Consider the following 17,748-nt stretch of genomic DNA (forward strand, 5'->3'; position numbering starts at 1 on the left):
AGAAGGCCTGTGACAAGGTGCCACACAAAAGGTTGCTGCATAAGATAAAGATGCATAGCATTAAGGGTAAAGTAGTAGCATGGATAGAAGATTGGTTAATTAATAGAAAGCAAAGAGTGGGGATTAATGGGTGTTTCTCTGGATGGCAATCAGTAGCTAGTGGTGTCCCTCAGGGATCAGTGTTGGGCCCACAATTGTTCACAATTTACATAGATGATTTGGAGTTGGGGACCAAGGACAATGTGTCCAAGTTTGCAGATGACACTAAGATGAGTAATAAAGCGACAAGTGCAGAGGATACTGGAAGTCTGCAGAGGGATTTGGATAGGTTAAGTGAATGGGCTAGGGTCTGGCAGATGGAATACAATGTTGACAAATGTGAGGTTATCCATTTTGGTAGGAATAATAGCAAACGGGATTATTATTTAAATGATAAAATATTAAAACATGCTGCTCTGCAGAGAGACCTGGGTGTGCTAGTGCATGAGTCGCAAAAGGTTGGTATACAGGTGCAACAGGTGATTAAGAAGGCAAATGCAATTTTTTCCTTCATTGCTAGAGGGATGGAGTTTAAGACTAGGGAGGTTATGCTGCAATTGTATAAGGTATTAGTGAGGCCACACCTGGAGTAATGTGTTCAGTTTTGGTCTCCTTACTTGAGAAAGGACGTACTAGCACTGGAGGGTGTGCAGAGGAGATTCACTCGGTTAATCCCAGAGCTGAAGGGGTTGGATTACGAGGCGAGGTTGAGTAGACTGGGACTGTACTCGTTGGAATTTAGAAGGATGAGGGGGGATCTTATAGAAACATATAAAATTATGAAGGGAATAGATAGGATAGATGCGGGCAGGTTGTTTCCACTGGCGGGGTGAAAGCAGAACTAGGGGACATATCCTCAAAATAAGGGGAAGTAGATTTAGGACTGAGTTTAGGAGGAACTTCTTCACCCAAAGGGTTGTGAATCTATGGAGTTCCTTGCCAGTTAAGCAGTAAAGGCTCATTCATTAAATGTTTTTAAGATAAAGATAGATAGTTTTTTGAAGAATAAAGGGATTAAGGGTTATGGTGTTCAGGCCGGCAAGTGGAGCTGCGTCCACAGAAGATCAGCCATGATCTCATTGAATGGCGGAGCAGGCTCGAGGGGCCAGATGGCCTACTCCTGCTCCTAGTTCTTATGTTCTTATGTTCTTAGTTGGCAAAGCTTATTTCCAGACAAGTCCACTAGACTTAATGAGTTCACTGCACCTGGACTTTTACAAAGATAATGTCTGTAATACATGTTGTAAAACATCATTGCGATAAGTACTGGTTTACAAGAGATAAATGATTTCATCAGTCATCAGTTTTTAATATAGGGTTAAATACATGATTTAATATATCAGTTCTGATCAGATTTTAATATAAAGTGAATATATGATTTAATATAAAATCAGTTCTGAGCAGCTTTTAATATAGAGTGGATACCGTCACACACGTCAATGAAGTTACTGTGAAAAGTCTCTAATCGCCACATTCTGGCTCCTGTTCGAGTTCACGGAGGGAGAATTCAGAATGCCCAATTCACCTAACACATCTTTCAGGACTTGTGGGATGAAACCGGAGCACCCGGAGGAAACACACGCAGGCACAGGGAGAATGCGCAGCACAGACAGTGGCCCAAGCCAGAAATTGAACCTGCGACCCTGGCGCTGTGAAGCCATAATGCTAACCACTGTGCTACCAACTGAAAGGGCAGCACAGTGGCCACCTCACAGCGCCAGGGGCCCGGGTCAATTCCAGCCTTGGGTGACTGACTGAAGTGCTACCCACTGTGCAAACTTTCAATTTTGGTGGAAGGTGTAAAAAACAGTATAGTTCGGACGAGACAGGTTAGCAGCACTAAAATTAAATCTGAAGAAAACTGTTTTTGAAATTAATAAAGTAAGATTATATGATCAAAAATAAACCTCAGGTGTTTAGTGAAACCGGCAAATTAATTGAAATGTGCAAGTCTAACATTCAGGCTCAGTAAAGCCAATTCATTTTTACCTATGCTCCGAAAGACAAAAGAATTGAAAGACTTGAGACAGAGGACATTACCTTTCAAGTAGAACAAAGTAATTGGGCTACATATCAGACACTGGAATGTAATCCACCCGATACTTTGCCAAACATGGAGGATTTGTGCACAATTTTGTCAGGATCTAACAAATATCTATCTGTAACTTGATTTAAATGCTGAGTATAAGTCATTTTTGGCCATCAATACACACAGATCTATTTCATGCTTCATAGGCTGCCATTTGGTGTTTCTTCAGTCCCTGGAATTTTACAAGAAATTCTGGGAGTATGGTGTGCTGTTCAGATGATTTCGGCTTCAAACTGGCAGACGTATAACAGACTGAAAAAGATGCTCCAGTATTTGGAAATATTCAGGTCATGGCACACAAATGTGAAGTGTTTCCAAACTGTATGGAGTATCTGAGTTGCAAAGGTGGGTTACTTCCTACTACTAAGAGTAAGGTTCAAACAAGCAAACATGGCTATACCCTCAAGACTATCTCTGAGCTCAGAATATTTTGGGTTCAGTGAATTACTATGGAAAATTCATACCATATTTGGCAATGTTACTGCCCCATTGAATATACACTTTAGGAAGGGCAGCATGGTAACATTGTGGATAGCACAATCGCTTCACAGCTCCAGAGTCCCAGGTTCGATTCCGGCTTGGGTCACTGTCTGTGCGGAGTCTGCACATCCTCCCCGTCTGTGCGTGGGTTTCCTCCGGGTACTGCGGTTTCCTCCCACAGTCCAAAGACGTGGAGGTTAGGTGGATTGGCCATGCTAAATTGCCCTTAGTGTCGAAAATTGCCCTTAGTGTTGGGTGGGGTTACTGGGTTATGGGGATAGGGTGGAGGTGTTGACCTTGGGTAGGATGCTCTTTCCAAGAGCCGGTGCAGACTCGATGGGCCGAATGGCCTCCTTCTGCACTGTAAATTCTATGTAAGGATGTTCCATGGAATTGAACAAAGGAGTGTGACAAAGCATTCAGCTTGTGTAAATGTCAACTGGTAGATGGAAAAATACTTGTATATAACAATGTGCCCAAAAAGATTAAACTAGCATGTGATGCCTCTCAATTTAGAGTAATTGCTGCGATCTCTCATATGTTGAATAATGGTCACGGGAATGCCATTTGCCATTCCTTCAGCTCTGATAGAACATAAAGCATTGTTTTTGATTTTTGGAGCAAGATGTCATAATACCTTTTTTAGTGATAGTTTCACAATCAAATCTGATCCTATGGCACTGACAGCTATTTTACATTCAAAGGGCTGGATTCTTCCACCCCGCCCAGTGCAAGAACGCCACGGGCGAGGCGGCGACAATGGAAAACTCCATTGACCTCGGGTGGGATTCCCCGTCGTTAGGCGAACCCGGCCGGAGAATCCATCCCAAAATCTGCAGTACACACTTTTGCTGCAGGCAAAATGCAGAAATTGGGTTTGTTTTTGCTGTGTTTAAACATAGCATTACGGGCATGATCTAACCCGTGATGAGTGCGTTAGCCAGGTGCTTCCCTGTGCTCGCTTCGCAGAGAAACACCACGCTATCTATCAGGATTCTGTTGCAATTCAAGGCCTTAGCGAAGAATGCTGAGGCCGCATTTAATCCTGTTTCCTGCACTGAGGAGTTCTGGCAATTTTAAAATAGTGCCCCAATCTCTCTACCCTGCTGACGACACCCCCAAAGTCCCAGCTTACCTTGGGCCACCCCGCACCCCACCTCACACGCAGGTCACCACCCCGCCCCAGACCCCGCTGCAGGAAAAATGCCAGCTTAACACCCTGGCACTGCCAGTCTATCCCACTGGCAGTCCCCCTGCCAGCTGACAGTGCCACCTGGGCACCATGGCAATGGCAGGCTGGCATCCAGGTGGCAATGCTGAGATACCAATGCCAGTGTTCCCAGCTGGTACCAGCAGGGCCTGGATGCCATCCTGCTCTGCCCTGCCCTGCCCTGCCCAGTCTCCATTTGTGCTCCCAGCACTGAACTGCGCTCACCTGAGGTCTCTGAGGCAAAGGCGTTAGATCCCAATGCCTCAGGTAGGTCAGGGAAGCGCATATTAGAGTGAGACTAGCTGTAGCTGTCTCACTCTAATATGCAGATTTGAAAAATGCTGATTCCACCCACAATGGGAGGGTGACGTTAGTGATTACATAGATTACATAGAATTTACAGTGCAGAAGGAGGCCATTCGGCCCATCGAGTCTGCACCGGCTCTTGGAAAGAGCACCCTACCCCCTATCCAAGGTCAATACCTCCACCCTATCCCCATTACCCAGTAACCCCACCCAACACTAAGGGCAATTTTGGATACTAAGGGCAATTTATCATGGCCAATCCACCTAACCCGCACATCTTTGGACTGTGGGAGGAAACCGGAGCACCCGGAGGAAATCCACGCACACACTGGGAGGATGTGCAGACTCCGCACAGACAGTGACCCAAGCCGGAATCGAACCTGGGACCCTGGAGCTGTGAAGCGATTGTGCTATCCACAAGGCTACCGTGCTGCCCTGATATTAGATCTTGCGAGGTGTGGCGAGCCGGATAGATCCCGGAAGAGGGATCTCCCAGCCGCACCGCCTTCCGGGCGCAAGTACCCGGCAGAACACACCCTTCATATAGGCAATCGGAAGATCACTGTAATGCCTATACAATGTCTAATTATGATCCCCAGCAGAGGTAAAGCCATACAGGTGGGATATGTTTTTATTTACACACAACATAGCAGATGACCCCATTGGTAGAGAAACTTGTAGGGACTCTGTATTGGCAAGGCGATACAACTATCTCACAAATGGATGGCCAACACATATATTGGATGTAGACATTAGGCTACTTTTTACGTGTGAGAATGTGTTGTCAGTTGATAAGCGTTATGCTATGTGAGGAGCCAGAGTTGCAATTCCTGAAAAGCTGCCACCATGCGTACCTTTGCAATTATGGAAATGGCCAGCTGGAGTGTGGCAGAGGCTGCAGATAGATTTCACTGAATTTGAAGGGCCATAGCTATTCATTGTGATAGTTAACCAGTCAAAGTGGACTGAGGGGTTCCTGATTAATCGAATAACGAGCAATACTTCAGTTATTTTGCATAGTTTGATTGTTGCTTATGGGTTCCCAGAAGAAACTGTGACCACAACGGACCTGAACTGACTCACGCAGTGTGAGCCACCCTCGAAATCCCTCATTATAGCCAAAGCTAGGTAAATCTTCCAGCTTCATAATCACATGATTCCCTTCAGACCTTCATTTGATCCTAAATTAAAGACATAGTCCCAAAATATAACAATCTGATAAAACCTTGTATTTGTAACACAAGGTTGAGCTGCAGAAGTGGTTTCCATACAGCTGGAAAGCCGACAACTGTGAAGTGGAGATCAAAGTCATGAAATGTAGGCTGGCAGAAATGACCTTCAAAGTCTTGGAAATCATCTCCCAAGCAGTAAAAGCATGCTTTCAGAATAAGTACTATGAGCAAAGGCCTTTCACATTAGGAAGGAAATAGCTGACACATCTCAGTATTTAAAGCCTTTGTCTGCCAATTGCTCAGCCTGGTCATTTCCCACTGTCATTATCTTCTCCTCCGTGGCAAGTTCGCGGAAACCTAGGAAGCCTGTATGCACTGAATTAAAGTCAGAATTCTTGGTTAAAACTGCTGTCAATGACCATTTCATGTAATTAAGTGACCTGTCCCAGTGGGGTTTCCTGCACACTGATGAACGGGGTACACGTTCAGGAGGCAAAATACACACCCTACCAGCCTCAGTCACCTCCTCATCACGATGTCCCTCAGGTGCCTTTAACCAGTCCTCCTGTAATAATGCTATCTCTCCATGTGATGCCCAAGATCTTAAATAGGGTGCTCTGGTGAAAGATGGTCAACTTAAGTAACAACTTTGTGATTCTCTTCCATGTCTCGCTAGCATAGATTGTGCTCGGTACTACTGTGGACATGTAGAGTTGCAGCTTCATGACCGTGTTGATGGTGTGGATGCCAAGGCCATGAGGAGCCATTGGAAAACCAATGCTGCTTTGCCGATTCTTATGTGGACAAATGATCTTTACATCATTCTCTCTTGATATGTTGCTTTACGGATAGGGAAAATGGTTAATGTTCTTGATGTTCCGTTGCCAAATCATGATAGAAGGGCCTTGCTGCCGTTCAGCCATCTTTGTCTGGTCTTCTTACAGCAGATGCATAGACCAAATTTGGCACAGCTCCTCTCAAGATTGGTGATCATGCGTGCAATTTAATGAGCTTGTCACACCAGGCTTGGTGACGTAGCGAAGCCGTTTAATCTCGCGAGAGGTCTCTCAGGTGATTTGAGATGCTTGGAACGCCTTGTGGGATTTTACAAAATGTTGTGATATGTCGCGATCTGGATCTCACCTCAGTGGGCACGATCAAGACTAACATGAACCATTTGGCTCACTGAAATATGTTTCTGCCGTATTCTCCCAAGGTCCAGGAACTAACCACCGCGCGTGGGACACCTCGTCATGGCGCTGTTTAGTCAGTGCAGGAAGACTATTGGTGGATACAAATGTGGACCAGGTGTAACAGAACCTAGGGGGTCTCTCAGGCCATTGGAGGCCCCCAAGGTGGTCGAGGAGGAAGATATCATAGAAGTTACAGTGCAGAAGGAGGCCATTCGGCCCATCGAGTCTGCAACGGCTCTTGGAAAGAGCACCCTACCCAAGGTCAACACCTCCACCTTATCCCCATAACCCAGTAACCCCACCCAACACTAAGGGCAATTTTGGACACTAAGGGCAATTTATCATGGCCAATCCACCTAACCTGCACATCTTTGGACTGTGGGAGGAAACCGGAGCACCCGGAGGAAACCCAGGCACACACGGGGAGGATGTGCAGACTCCACACAGACAGTGACCTAAGCCGGATTCGAACCTGGGACCATGGAGCTGTGAAGCAATGGTGCTATCCACAAGGCTACCGTGCTGCCCAAAGGATGGTGCTCTGGAACTCCCCCGGTATTCGGGCACCTTGGCACTGCTAGCCTAGCACCGTGACACTGTCACCTGCGCCTGGGCAACCTGGCAGTGGCAGAGTGGCAGGCTAACAGTGCCAAGGTGCCTGGATGCCCATGCCATGGATTGGGACTGGGGGTGCCCTGCTCTTAAGAGATGGGGTGAGGGGGGAACTCATGGACCCCCTAAGAGATAAGGTAGGGCAATGAGTAGTTTCGGAGGCTGCAGTGGGGAAGCAGATCGGAGTTGAAAGATCGAGGCGGAATTTAAAATTGGTGCCCCAATCTGTGAATACTCTTCCTGCACTGGCGAGCTAAGCTCATCAGTGCAGGAAATGACATAAGTGCGGCCTTGATACTCTCGGCTCTGCTATTCGAAGTTCCTGAGTGTAAAATATTTGCTCGCAGCATAATCTGCCACCGATCAAACATGCCTGTTTTTCATGAAGGGTATTGCTTTCCCTCGGCCAGAGAGGGTTAAAATTTTGGTCATAATTATTACAGATTGCCAATTAGTAACTGATGCTGGCAAATTTGTGAGGCTAGAGTTAGCTTGAATGTGACGATCCTCATGGTTCCATCGTTCACTGTTCAGGTTCATGAGAAAAATGACAACTTGGACAAAATAAATACTGCTGTCATCGTTGTAACCATGCGATGTGTGGACTACCAAGAGAACTTATCTCACTCATAAGAACATAAGAACATAAGAACTAGGAGCAGGAGTAGGCCATCTGGCCCCTCGAGCCTGCTCCGCCATTCAATGAGATCATGGCTGATCTTTTGTGGACTCAGCTCCACTTTCCGGCCCGAACACCATAACCCTTAATCCCTTAATCATGGACTGCAGAGACACATCAGAACCCTGGAAAAATTCCATCAGCAATGTCTTTGCCTCTGGATTCAATGGGATGACCATCAAAGAACTGTTTCTTGAAGTGAGCATCACAACATTTTAGGCAAAACTGCAAAATCAATCCCAATGGACAAAACAAAGCTCTCCCTAAAGTGTGGAAGCATAGAGCTTAATGGTTGGGAGGAGCTTTCCACCAGTTGTTCAAAATGGCGTCAACTTATCCATCAAGTTTCATTATGTTGGTGAGGCCAAACACCTCAATGGTGAGGCAGAGCCGTGGTGGAGAAGGAAAGAAAAGAAAGAAAAACCTGCACTCTGGATCCCACTGTCTCGTGAAATGCCCTCCCACATGTGCTCAAAAGTTCTGCGCAGTGAAAATCAGCCTTTTTCAGTTGCATGAAGACCTATGACATTGCTGCTTAAAGAGAAGATCAATGCAAAAGGGAGGAAAGATAAATTGGCTCTGACAATGTGGAATCTTTATTGTTAGAGCTGAGAAACACCAAGGGGCAAAAAAACATTAATGGGTGTCGTACATAGATCCCCAAGCTGTGGTATTGATTTTGTGAATGCCATTAAACAGGAAATTAGAGACGTATGCAATTATGGGTGATTTTAATCTGCAATTGGATTGGGCAAATCAAATTAGTCACAATACCATAGGGGAGGAATTCCTGGAGTGTAAACGAGAATGGTTTTCTGGACCAATATATTGAAGAACCAACTAGAGAACAGGCCATCCTAGATTGGGTATTGTGTATTGCAAAACAAATCATTGGCAATCTAGTTGTGCGAGACCCTTGTGCCAGCCGGTCGGTGCTGTGTGTGTCCGACGGGGGGTAAAGCGGCTTCCCTCCCGACAGGGAATCAGGTACCGGGTTCATCTACGAAATACGGTGCAACCAGTTCGAGCCGTCTAAGCGGAAGAGGTACGACACATGCACGGGAGCTGTGTTCGACCCTTTAGTTCTGCCTTTCGTTGCCATGGGATGGATCAACCAAAATAGGATAGAATTGTTCATCAAGGTGGAGAGTGACATAGTTGGATATGAGACAGGAGCTCTGAATCGTAATAAAGGAAACTATGATGATCCGAGTTGGCTAGTTGGCTATGGTGGATTGGGAAACATTAGTTAAAGGTAGATAGGCAATGGCAAACATTCAAAGAGCGCATGGGTGAACAGCAACAATTATTTAATCCTATCTGGTGTAAAAGTTAAACAGAAAAGGTGGCCAATGGCTCACAAGAGAAATTAGAGACAGTATTCAATCCAAGAGGCAGACAAATTGGACAAGAAAAACAACAGACCTGAGAATTGGGAGAAGTTTAGAATTCAGCAAACGAAGACCAAGGGATTGATGAAGACGGGAAAATAGAATACGAGAGTAAACTTGCGGGAACATAAAAATCACTGTAAAAGCATCCATGGGCATGCAAAGAGAAAAATATTAGTGAAGACAAATGTAGGTCCCTTACAGCCATGTCCCTTACACTCCCCGCTATTACCAGACTCGTAAACGACCCTCTTATGGACTGACCTCATTAACACTACATCCCTGTATGCTTCACCCAATGCCGGTGTTATGTAGTTACATTGTGTACCTTGTGTTGCCCTATTATGTATTTTCTTTTATTTCCTTTTCTTTTCATGTACTTAATGATCTGTTGAGTTGCTCTCAGAAAAATACTTTTCACTAAACCTTGCTACACCTGACAATGAACAAAATCCAAATCCTAAACAGGGGAATTTATAATTGGGAACAAAGAAATGGTTGACCAACTAATTACATGCTTTGGTCAGTCTTCACAAAAGAGGACACAAATAACATACCAGAAATGTTGGAGAATACAGGATTTAGTGAGAGCAGGGAACTGAAGGAGATCAGTACTGGTAGAGAAATGGTATTGGAGAAACTGATGGAATTGAAGGCCAATAAATCCCCAGGGCCGCATAATCTACATCTCAGAATACTTAAGGAAATGGTGCTAGAAGTAGAGGATGCATTGGTAATCATCTTCCAACATTCTAACAGGACTAGACAGCGTAGATGCAAGATGATTGGGGTGTCCTGAACTAGGGTCATGGTCTGAGGCTACTGGTTAGATCACTTAGGACTGAGATAAGGAGACATTTCTTCACCCAGAGTGTGGCCGGCCTGTGGAATTTGCGACCACAGAAAGTAGTTGAGGCCAAAATGTTTTCAAGAAGGAGTTAGATGGCGCACTTGGGTGAAGGGGATCAAAGGATATGGGGGGGGGGGGGGGGGGGGGGGGAGGCAGGATCAGGCTATTGAGTTGGATGATCAGACATGGTGATAACGAATGGCAGAGCAGGCTCGAAGGGCGAATGGCCTCCTTTTACTCCTATTTTCCATGTTTACAACTCGTGAGTAGATGCCGTCTTTAAACCATGCGACAGAAGACTAACTCAAAGAGATAAGGAAGGTGAAAAGCATGTAAGAAGAAATTGAAACAATAAATTGGTTGAATGGAATTTTAAGCAAAATGAATTGCAAAAGAATAAAAAAGGTGACATGAGGAAATGCCCAAGATTGTGCTGGAAGCACAATTGTGGCTTTCAAAAGATTACTGGATAATTACCTGAAGAGAAAAGAAATGGCAGTGTTATGGGAAAAGGTGACGGATTGGTCGCAGCTAAGCTGCTCTTCCAAAGAGCTGGCACAAATACAACAGGTTTATTGGCCTCATTCTGTGCTGTAACCCCCTGATTATTCCATTCTATAAACATGTTTTACAGCAAAATTTGTTTGAAATGTGCAGTAATTTTGTGCATTGAAAAACAAATAATATTTTCTACTTTGACACAGGACTGGACGGCAATTTTGTGGTACTTTAACTCCTATTCGCCAGTTTCCAGCGTATTAAACAAATGAATACAATTATGAACCAGATGTACACCATTTCAAACATCTGACAAGTAGTTGAATGAATATGTTAGAAAAACCTATAGATCAAATAATAGATATATGTATCTTTAGTAACTTGAGGAAGCCAGTGGTAGTAGAACAAGAATTTATTTAACTATATAGCACGGTGGCACAGTGGTTAGCACAGTTGCTTCACAGCTCCAGGGTCCCAGGTTCAATTCCGGCTTGAGTCACTGTCTGTGCGGAGTCTGCACGTTCTCCCCGTGTCTGCGCGGGTTTTCTCTGGGGGCTCCGGTTTCCACCCACAGTCCAAAGATGTGCAGATTAGATGGATTGACCATGCTAAATTGCCCTTGGTGTCCAAAATGGTTAGGTGGGGTTACTGGGTTACAGGTGTGGGTTTAAGTGGGGTGCCACTTCCAAGGGCCTCGATGGACCAAATGGTCTCCTTCTTCACTGTAAATTCTATGATTCTATATATACAATATTCTGCTCAAAGCAGTAGCTCACTCCCACTCCCAGTTGGGAGAACTAACCACACCAGGACCTGCTTTGGCTGGCTTTTATGTATGTTTGTAAATGAGTTCCAGCTGCATGGCCTCTGCCCCCTATCTAGGAAGCTTGTACTCCACAAGTCCTATAGGGGAAATCAACAATGGTTTCCTGCGGATTATAACCGTATCATTTACACTTCTCATAAATGTATGTGCACATAAATTCAAACAAAACAATGCACCACACTGGCGCATAGATAATGCATTGATTCAGTTCAGCCATTGGCTTGACTGTCAATGGAACAGCGGGAGAGTTTTGCTCCATTGGCCTGCGCTTTATACATCAGAGATGATCATGATGGACAATGTCAAAAATGAGTAAGGAATCAGATGGACATTAACTTATGTTGTATATTACATTACATGTAAGCATTTATTATAATTTAGCAATCAAGAGAAAAGTAAATATTCTGCTTTACTAATTGAGAAAATCTACTTTGTGTCTGAGAATTCGAATTGTGCAAAAATACTCTCCCATTGTAAAGGACTAACATTGACTAATAAACATCTACCAAATTAAGATTATTTCCTTCATGAATGTACATATTTCCTGAATATTTGTTGCAAATCAATTGCCACACAGCGGGGTATAGTAAATTCAATAAAATTAGTAATATACTTATTTCTATCAGTACTGTACTGAGCATTTTTGTAGATTTTTGGTTGTAATCTGAAACATTAAACACAACAACCATGAGTTTCCTCAGGACCAGCTGCATACCTTGAATGGAAATTTTCTAGTCTTAGGATGTTGGAAGTGAAAAATGGGGCCAGGGCTCAATACAAAAATAGGTCTCTGCCGCAAACATCATGCAATACAAGTTTCCTGGAGAAGATGGAGTGACCAAAGTTCCCTCTGACACTGCAGACCTGGCAAAGGGGCTGGAAGAATTTCATTATTCTTTGAAGTTCCCACCTCCTGAACCATGATCATATTGAACAATGACAAGGAATTAGCAAGCAGTAAAATGGAGCGGTGTAAGTGGGGCCTATGGGGGTAATGCCCGGAAAGACTTCAGAAGATGTAATCTTGCTTACTTACAATTAGCCCTGTGATAAAGAAACCAATTTCATAAACTCTATCTAGCGTTTCTGGTCTCACTGACTTGCAATTCAGGAGAATTTCCAGTGTTACATTTTAGACTCCCTGGCACCCCACCTCTGCCAGGGAACATAAGATGTGCCAATACTAGCACAGGTACCGACCAGATTTACTTAAGTGCATTGAGCCTACAGATCCCGGAAAGTCAAATTCAAATCCACTGACCATTCCCATTCCTATTTCAGGACAGTTATTGGATACTCGGAGAAACAATAATCTGATCATTGAGGCTCAGTTTGAGTTCCGGAACTCAATAGAACTATGATCCAGATATGGACAAAAGATCTGAATTCTAGAAGCGAGATAAGAATGACTGCCTTTGGCATCAAGACAGCATTTGTTTGAGTGTGGCAACAAAATTGAATTCAATGGGAATCAAGGGAAAATCTTCCGCTGGGTGGAGTTAGACATGATGCAAAGGTTGTGGTTATTGGAGGCTAATCATCTCATCCACAGGGAATTGCTGCAGGACTTCCTCAGGGCAGTATCCGATATCCAACTATCTTCACCTGCATCATCAAAGAGCTGTTCACCATCAAAAGGTATGAAGTGCGGGTGCTTGCTGATGATGGCACAGTGTTCAGGTTTATTCAGTCAATGAAATTACATTAAATCAAGTTTGTGATTACATGCAGCAAGACCTGGACTATCATGCTCATTGATATAGCCTACAGACCACATTAATCGTGGAAAATACGTGAAGGAAGAAACATGCAAATAAATTAGCGAATTGAGTGAAAAACACAAAAATAATCATGGGACATTTCATTGACCCGGATATTAGTTGGACAGAAGAGGTAGGTAAAGGACATTCCTACAATGTATACAGGATTTTATTCTAATCTAATATGTGAAAAGTTCAATAAGGGAAGATTCATTGTTGGATCTAGTAATGGGGAATAAACTAAAGAAGATAAAATAAATAAAGATTGAGGGACATCTAGGCAATAGTGACCATAATAGCAAACGTTTTAAGATGATGATAAAGTACTTCCGATGATGTCATGTAAGAGTAAGACCCACAAAAAGTGGCTCATGGCAGGGTCTTTGTTTTTGATCCCATTTGCCTGTTTTTTCAGGGGATCTTGGTGTCCAACCCGTTAGCATTCTCGCTCAGCGGAGGCATGTTGAAAGCGTCGACGAAGAAGCCCAATTTGAAGAAATCTCAGGAGGGTAGTCCGAAGAAAGAACTTGAAGGACAGAAGATGGCTGCTGTGCCCATTACATTAGACACATTGGCTGTGGTGATGGCATAGGAGCAGGAAACAATTTGGCAAACAGATGCATAGGCAGTCCGAGTGCCAGGGCAAGGAGGTAAGGGAATAATTTAAAGCCACTGTTGAGCTTTGGGCCCAATTTATGAACAGCTTGTAAAGATTTTGAATGTGGCAAAAGAGCAAGGTGAGACATTGAAGGGTGTGGAGGAGGCCTTGTCACAGCATGAGGATCAGTTTGCCTCGCTGGAAGCAGAGTTGCTGCTCGTGGCAAATAGCAACAAAGACCTGAGGTTGGAGAACGGGTCAAGGTGGTTGAACCTCAGGTGGCTGCCAGAGGGCTCAAAGCCAACCGAATGTTCTCTTGGCTGGTGGGAGGAGATGAGGTGTTCTCCCATATGGATTGGATAGAGCTTATCGGGTGCTCAGAAAGAAGCTAAGGCCGAACGGGTGGTGATTATCTGCTTTCACAGCTATCAAAGGAAGGAGAGGGTCTTGGAGTGGGCGAAAAAGTTCAGGAACATTGACGGGGGCGGGCACATGCTGTGGATCTATCAGGACATTGGAACTAGGCTGGCGAAGAGACGTGCAGCCTTCAACAAGGCAAAGGCAGTGTTTCACAGGCAGGGTGTGCGATTTGGGATGGTGTACCTCGCGCGATTGTGCGTCACAAAGGACTCAAAAGGCTACTTTTTCTATACGCCGGAGATGCCAGAGGCCTTCATCAGAGAGAAGGAGCTTGGGCCCGTCTGAGGAGGGCTGTTTGGGACATTGCGTATTGGGTTCTGGGGGGAGGGGTTGTTTATGCTGTGTATTCATGCCTCTTTTTGTTTTGTTTTTGTTCTGTTGGGGGTTGAGGGGTAAGAAGGAGGGGTTGCAATGCTTCTTGGAGGGGAGAGAAGCTTATTAATGTTGTTGGGGTTTTCGGCATGCTGGTGGGGGAGTGAGTCAGGAGGGATAGGGTGGTTGTTGTTTTTGAGGGGATACTGGTGGGGGGCTACTTTGCAAGCGGTAAGGACGCATGCCATCCCTGGGTTCAGCTGCTGCTAACTTCACTCCTTGGGTGTTGGCCCAAGACATAATGATTGGCGGTGTGCACACCGGCCAGTCCTGCTCTCCCGTTCGGTAGCGCCTTGTTGTAACTGAAATGCTATTTCTTTTTTCCCTTTGTCGTCCGGCCGCTACACGTTTGCACCGGTTTGCGTCCTCTTCTTTTTCCTTGTATAATTTTATTTCCTCGTCTCCTCCTCAATAGTCGTCTTTGATAGGATTTTTAGACTTTGTGGGGGAAAGGGGTGTAATAACCTGCTCGAGATGATTGTTTCCCCTTGCTCACTGGACCGTGAGTTAACCTAGCACTGGTATAAAAGGCCGGTAACTGTACAATCGGCTAGAAAGGAGAGAGGACCCGGTGAGGTGTAACCGGGCCCTGTGTAAATAATGCTGTTGCTAAAAAAAACATCTTTCTTTGTAATTGTTGGACTCCCCTCGTCCTTTACTAAAGGCACTGTGGGTCATACCTTTACTTGGTTGGGAACTCAGGAGAAAGAACGGTTAAAAAAAGAAGCTGTGATGGCTATAAAACTAATTATGGATAGACAGGCAAACACCACAGGTAATGATCGAGAGATGTCCGAAATCTTATAATTATTTTGCCAAGCATTTACTTAATCGTGAGATGTAGCAATCTGAATCTCGTCTACTGTGAACGCAGCAGGCCACCACGATGTGGGATACCCGCCTGAAGCTATATTGGAGGGCACTTCCAGAATGGTCCAGGCACCTGAACTGCATCTTCAGGACGCCGATGCACCGCTCAATCACGCTTCTGGTTGCGGCATGGGCATCCTTATAGCAGTTCTCCGTGTCGGTCTGGGGCCTCCGGATAGGCTTCATCAGCCACGGCTGCAGTCGCCCAGGAGCCAGCCCCTCAGCTTGGGGCGAGATCTACGTAAATCCAAGTGTTTAATGCTGCCCTGATAGCTCTTTTGTTTCGGGTCACAGCCATTTTAAAAGGTCATTATTCAGTTTAAAAATGTTAAACATCAGCTCTGAGGAGACAGATAAAAAATATAGAGTGTGACGCTTTAGCCCCATTACATCACACGTTCTATGCACCTTAGAATGTTTTACGATAACAAATCTGCTGAATAAAAAGCAAGTTGTTGTTTCTCTGTTGTTTCATTATCAGAGTTTCTATGCAATTAACCAAAATGTATTCATCAAATATTTATTTAAAAATATACGGTGACAGACAGCACATATCAGACATAATGTTTGCAATCAGTGTTATGAGAACTCAAAGGTATCCATTCCTTACAAGATAAGAATATTTGTTGTGCTTTAATTAGAAGCTAAGAACTAATAATGGTAGCCAACGTTCAAACTATGCCAGATCAATAGAAATTACAAATATTGAATCTAACTCTTTTGATGACCGGTTTTCAACAAAATAACAAATCTCCAACCAATGAATGAACCATTTTCAACAATATGAGTAAATAACTCTAGTTTGTTGTGTCACTTACCTGTAGAATATGGCTTCCCAAATTCTGCTCGAAGATATTAATGGCCACGGAGCTTGGACTCCTCCTGCGTTGTGCTCCTAAAGCTAAATAATAATAATTATTATATAAGAGGACGAACAGTAATTATTCAAAGGTTTAATCAAACTACTGCTAATATCCCCAGGTAATAGATGTTAATGTTTTTACTTTAATTTTCTGAAACATTTATGGGATATATTCATGTTCACAAATAATGGCAAAATAGGTCAGCAGTATATAAAGCCTTGTTTAATGATCCTGTTGATTTTTTCACTGGAAACACTCTGAATAATCAACACCAAATTCATTCAGTGAAGGCAAACATACTCTGAATTGTATTCAAAATAGCAATCTGCATTTGAGGCAAAATGTAAGTTTTCATCATTCTGAGGTGTCCAGAGAGAGGCATTGCTGAATCTTGAAGTGATCCATCCTAAATTTATTGTCAAACTGGTTGCCATGAAATTGTTGATTCAGCCTTCTAGTCACTTTGCCAATTAATTAAATGAAGTTATATAATGGCAAAGTTCAACAGCCACCTTGAGTTTTCAAGTAATAGTCAATATTCCTGTCTAAAATGGCTGAGCTTTTTTACGATCTGACCATAATTGAATCAAAGCGACTGGATCATTCCATTCTAATCCTTATTTGAGATAAATCTAAACCTAAATCAAGCACATACTGGGGAATTGCATGCATGCTGCCTATGATTTTCCATATAATCCCTACATTTATCAACACTGTTGCTTCCCTTGTCGTTGTCAACTACTCCGGGAGTTTCTCTCTCCCTCCGAGGTAATCTCAACTTCACCATCATTGGATCACTTCCCCCTTACTGGGACCTGTCCTTATTACTCTTGGTTGTTCTAAGAGCATTTCTGCTCTGGGTCATGATTCCAAAACACACTCCTGTTGCTGTCCCAGATTCTATGTTCTTCTCATTATTATGCCAGGCCCAACGTGACTTACCAGCAGAGTGGGGTGATCACTGCTGACCAGAAGCAAGAGTTTCAAATATGTAGACGCTCTTGATTAACAATGAGCAACTGTTGAGCACAGAAGGGAAAGTAGCATAGTTTTAGCTCGATTCCACTCTTTCCACTTCAGATTTGTACTTCAGGGTCTAATCCCATTCAGACCCAAGCCCCCTGTTTTTCTCTCTCCAGCACAAGTTCAGAGTACAGGAGGGAGAAAGAGAACATAGTGGCATGGTGTAACAAAATACACTCTCCCTCAACGTCAGCAAAACTAAGGAGCTCGCCATTGACTTCAGGAAGCAAAGTATCGTATACACCCCTGTCTGCCGAGGTGGAGATAGCTGACAGCTTCAAATTCCTAGGAGAGGTGTGTACATCACCAACACTCTGTTCTCGTCCACCCACATCAACGCTATGACAATGAAAGCACACAGCGCCTAAATTCCTCAGGGCACTAAGGAAATTCGGCATGTCCACATTGACTCTTGTCAATGTTTACAGATGCACCATAGAGAGCATCCTATCTGGCTGCATCACAGCCTGGTATAGCAACTGCTCGGCCCAAGACCA

At 44.1% G+C, this 17,748-nt stretch overlaps 1 protein-coding gene across 7 annotated transcripts in view; it reads right to left on the minus strand.

Moving 5' to 3' along the window:
* LOC119955159 (neuronal PAS domain-containing protein 3) overlaps positions 1 to 17,748 on the minus strand; it is a 1,584,282-nt gene that overhangs the window by 838,187 nt on the left and 728,347 nt on the right. For all 7 annotated transcript variants that reach the window (XM_038781147.1, XM_038781137.1, XM_038781126.1 and 4 more), the window contains one exon: positions 16,184 to 16,266. In XM_038781147.1, the coding sequence (XP_038637075.1) occupies positions 16,184 to 16,266 (83 nt within the window). The remainder of the gene's footprint in view (positions 1 to 16,183; positions 16,267 to 17,748) is intronic.

The sequence above is a fragment of the Scyliorhinus canicula genome, chromosome 2 (genome assembly GCF_902713615.1).
Source record: "Scyliorhinus canicula chromosome 2, sScyCan1.1, whole genome shotgun sequence".
Classification (NCBI taxonomy): domain Eukaryota; kingdom Metazoa; phylum Chordata; class Chondrichthyes; order Carcharhiniformes; family Scyliorhinidae; genus Scyliorhinus; species Scyliorhinus canicula.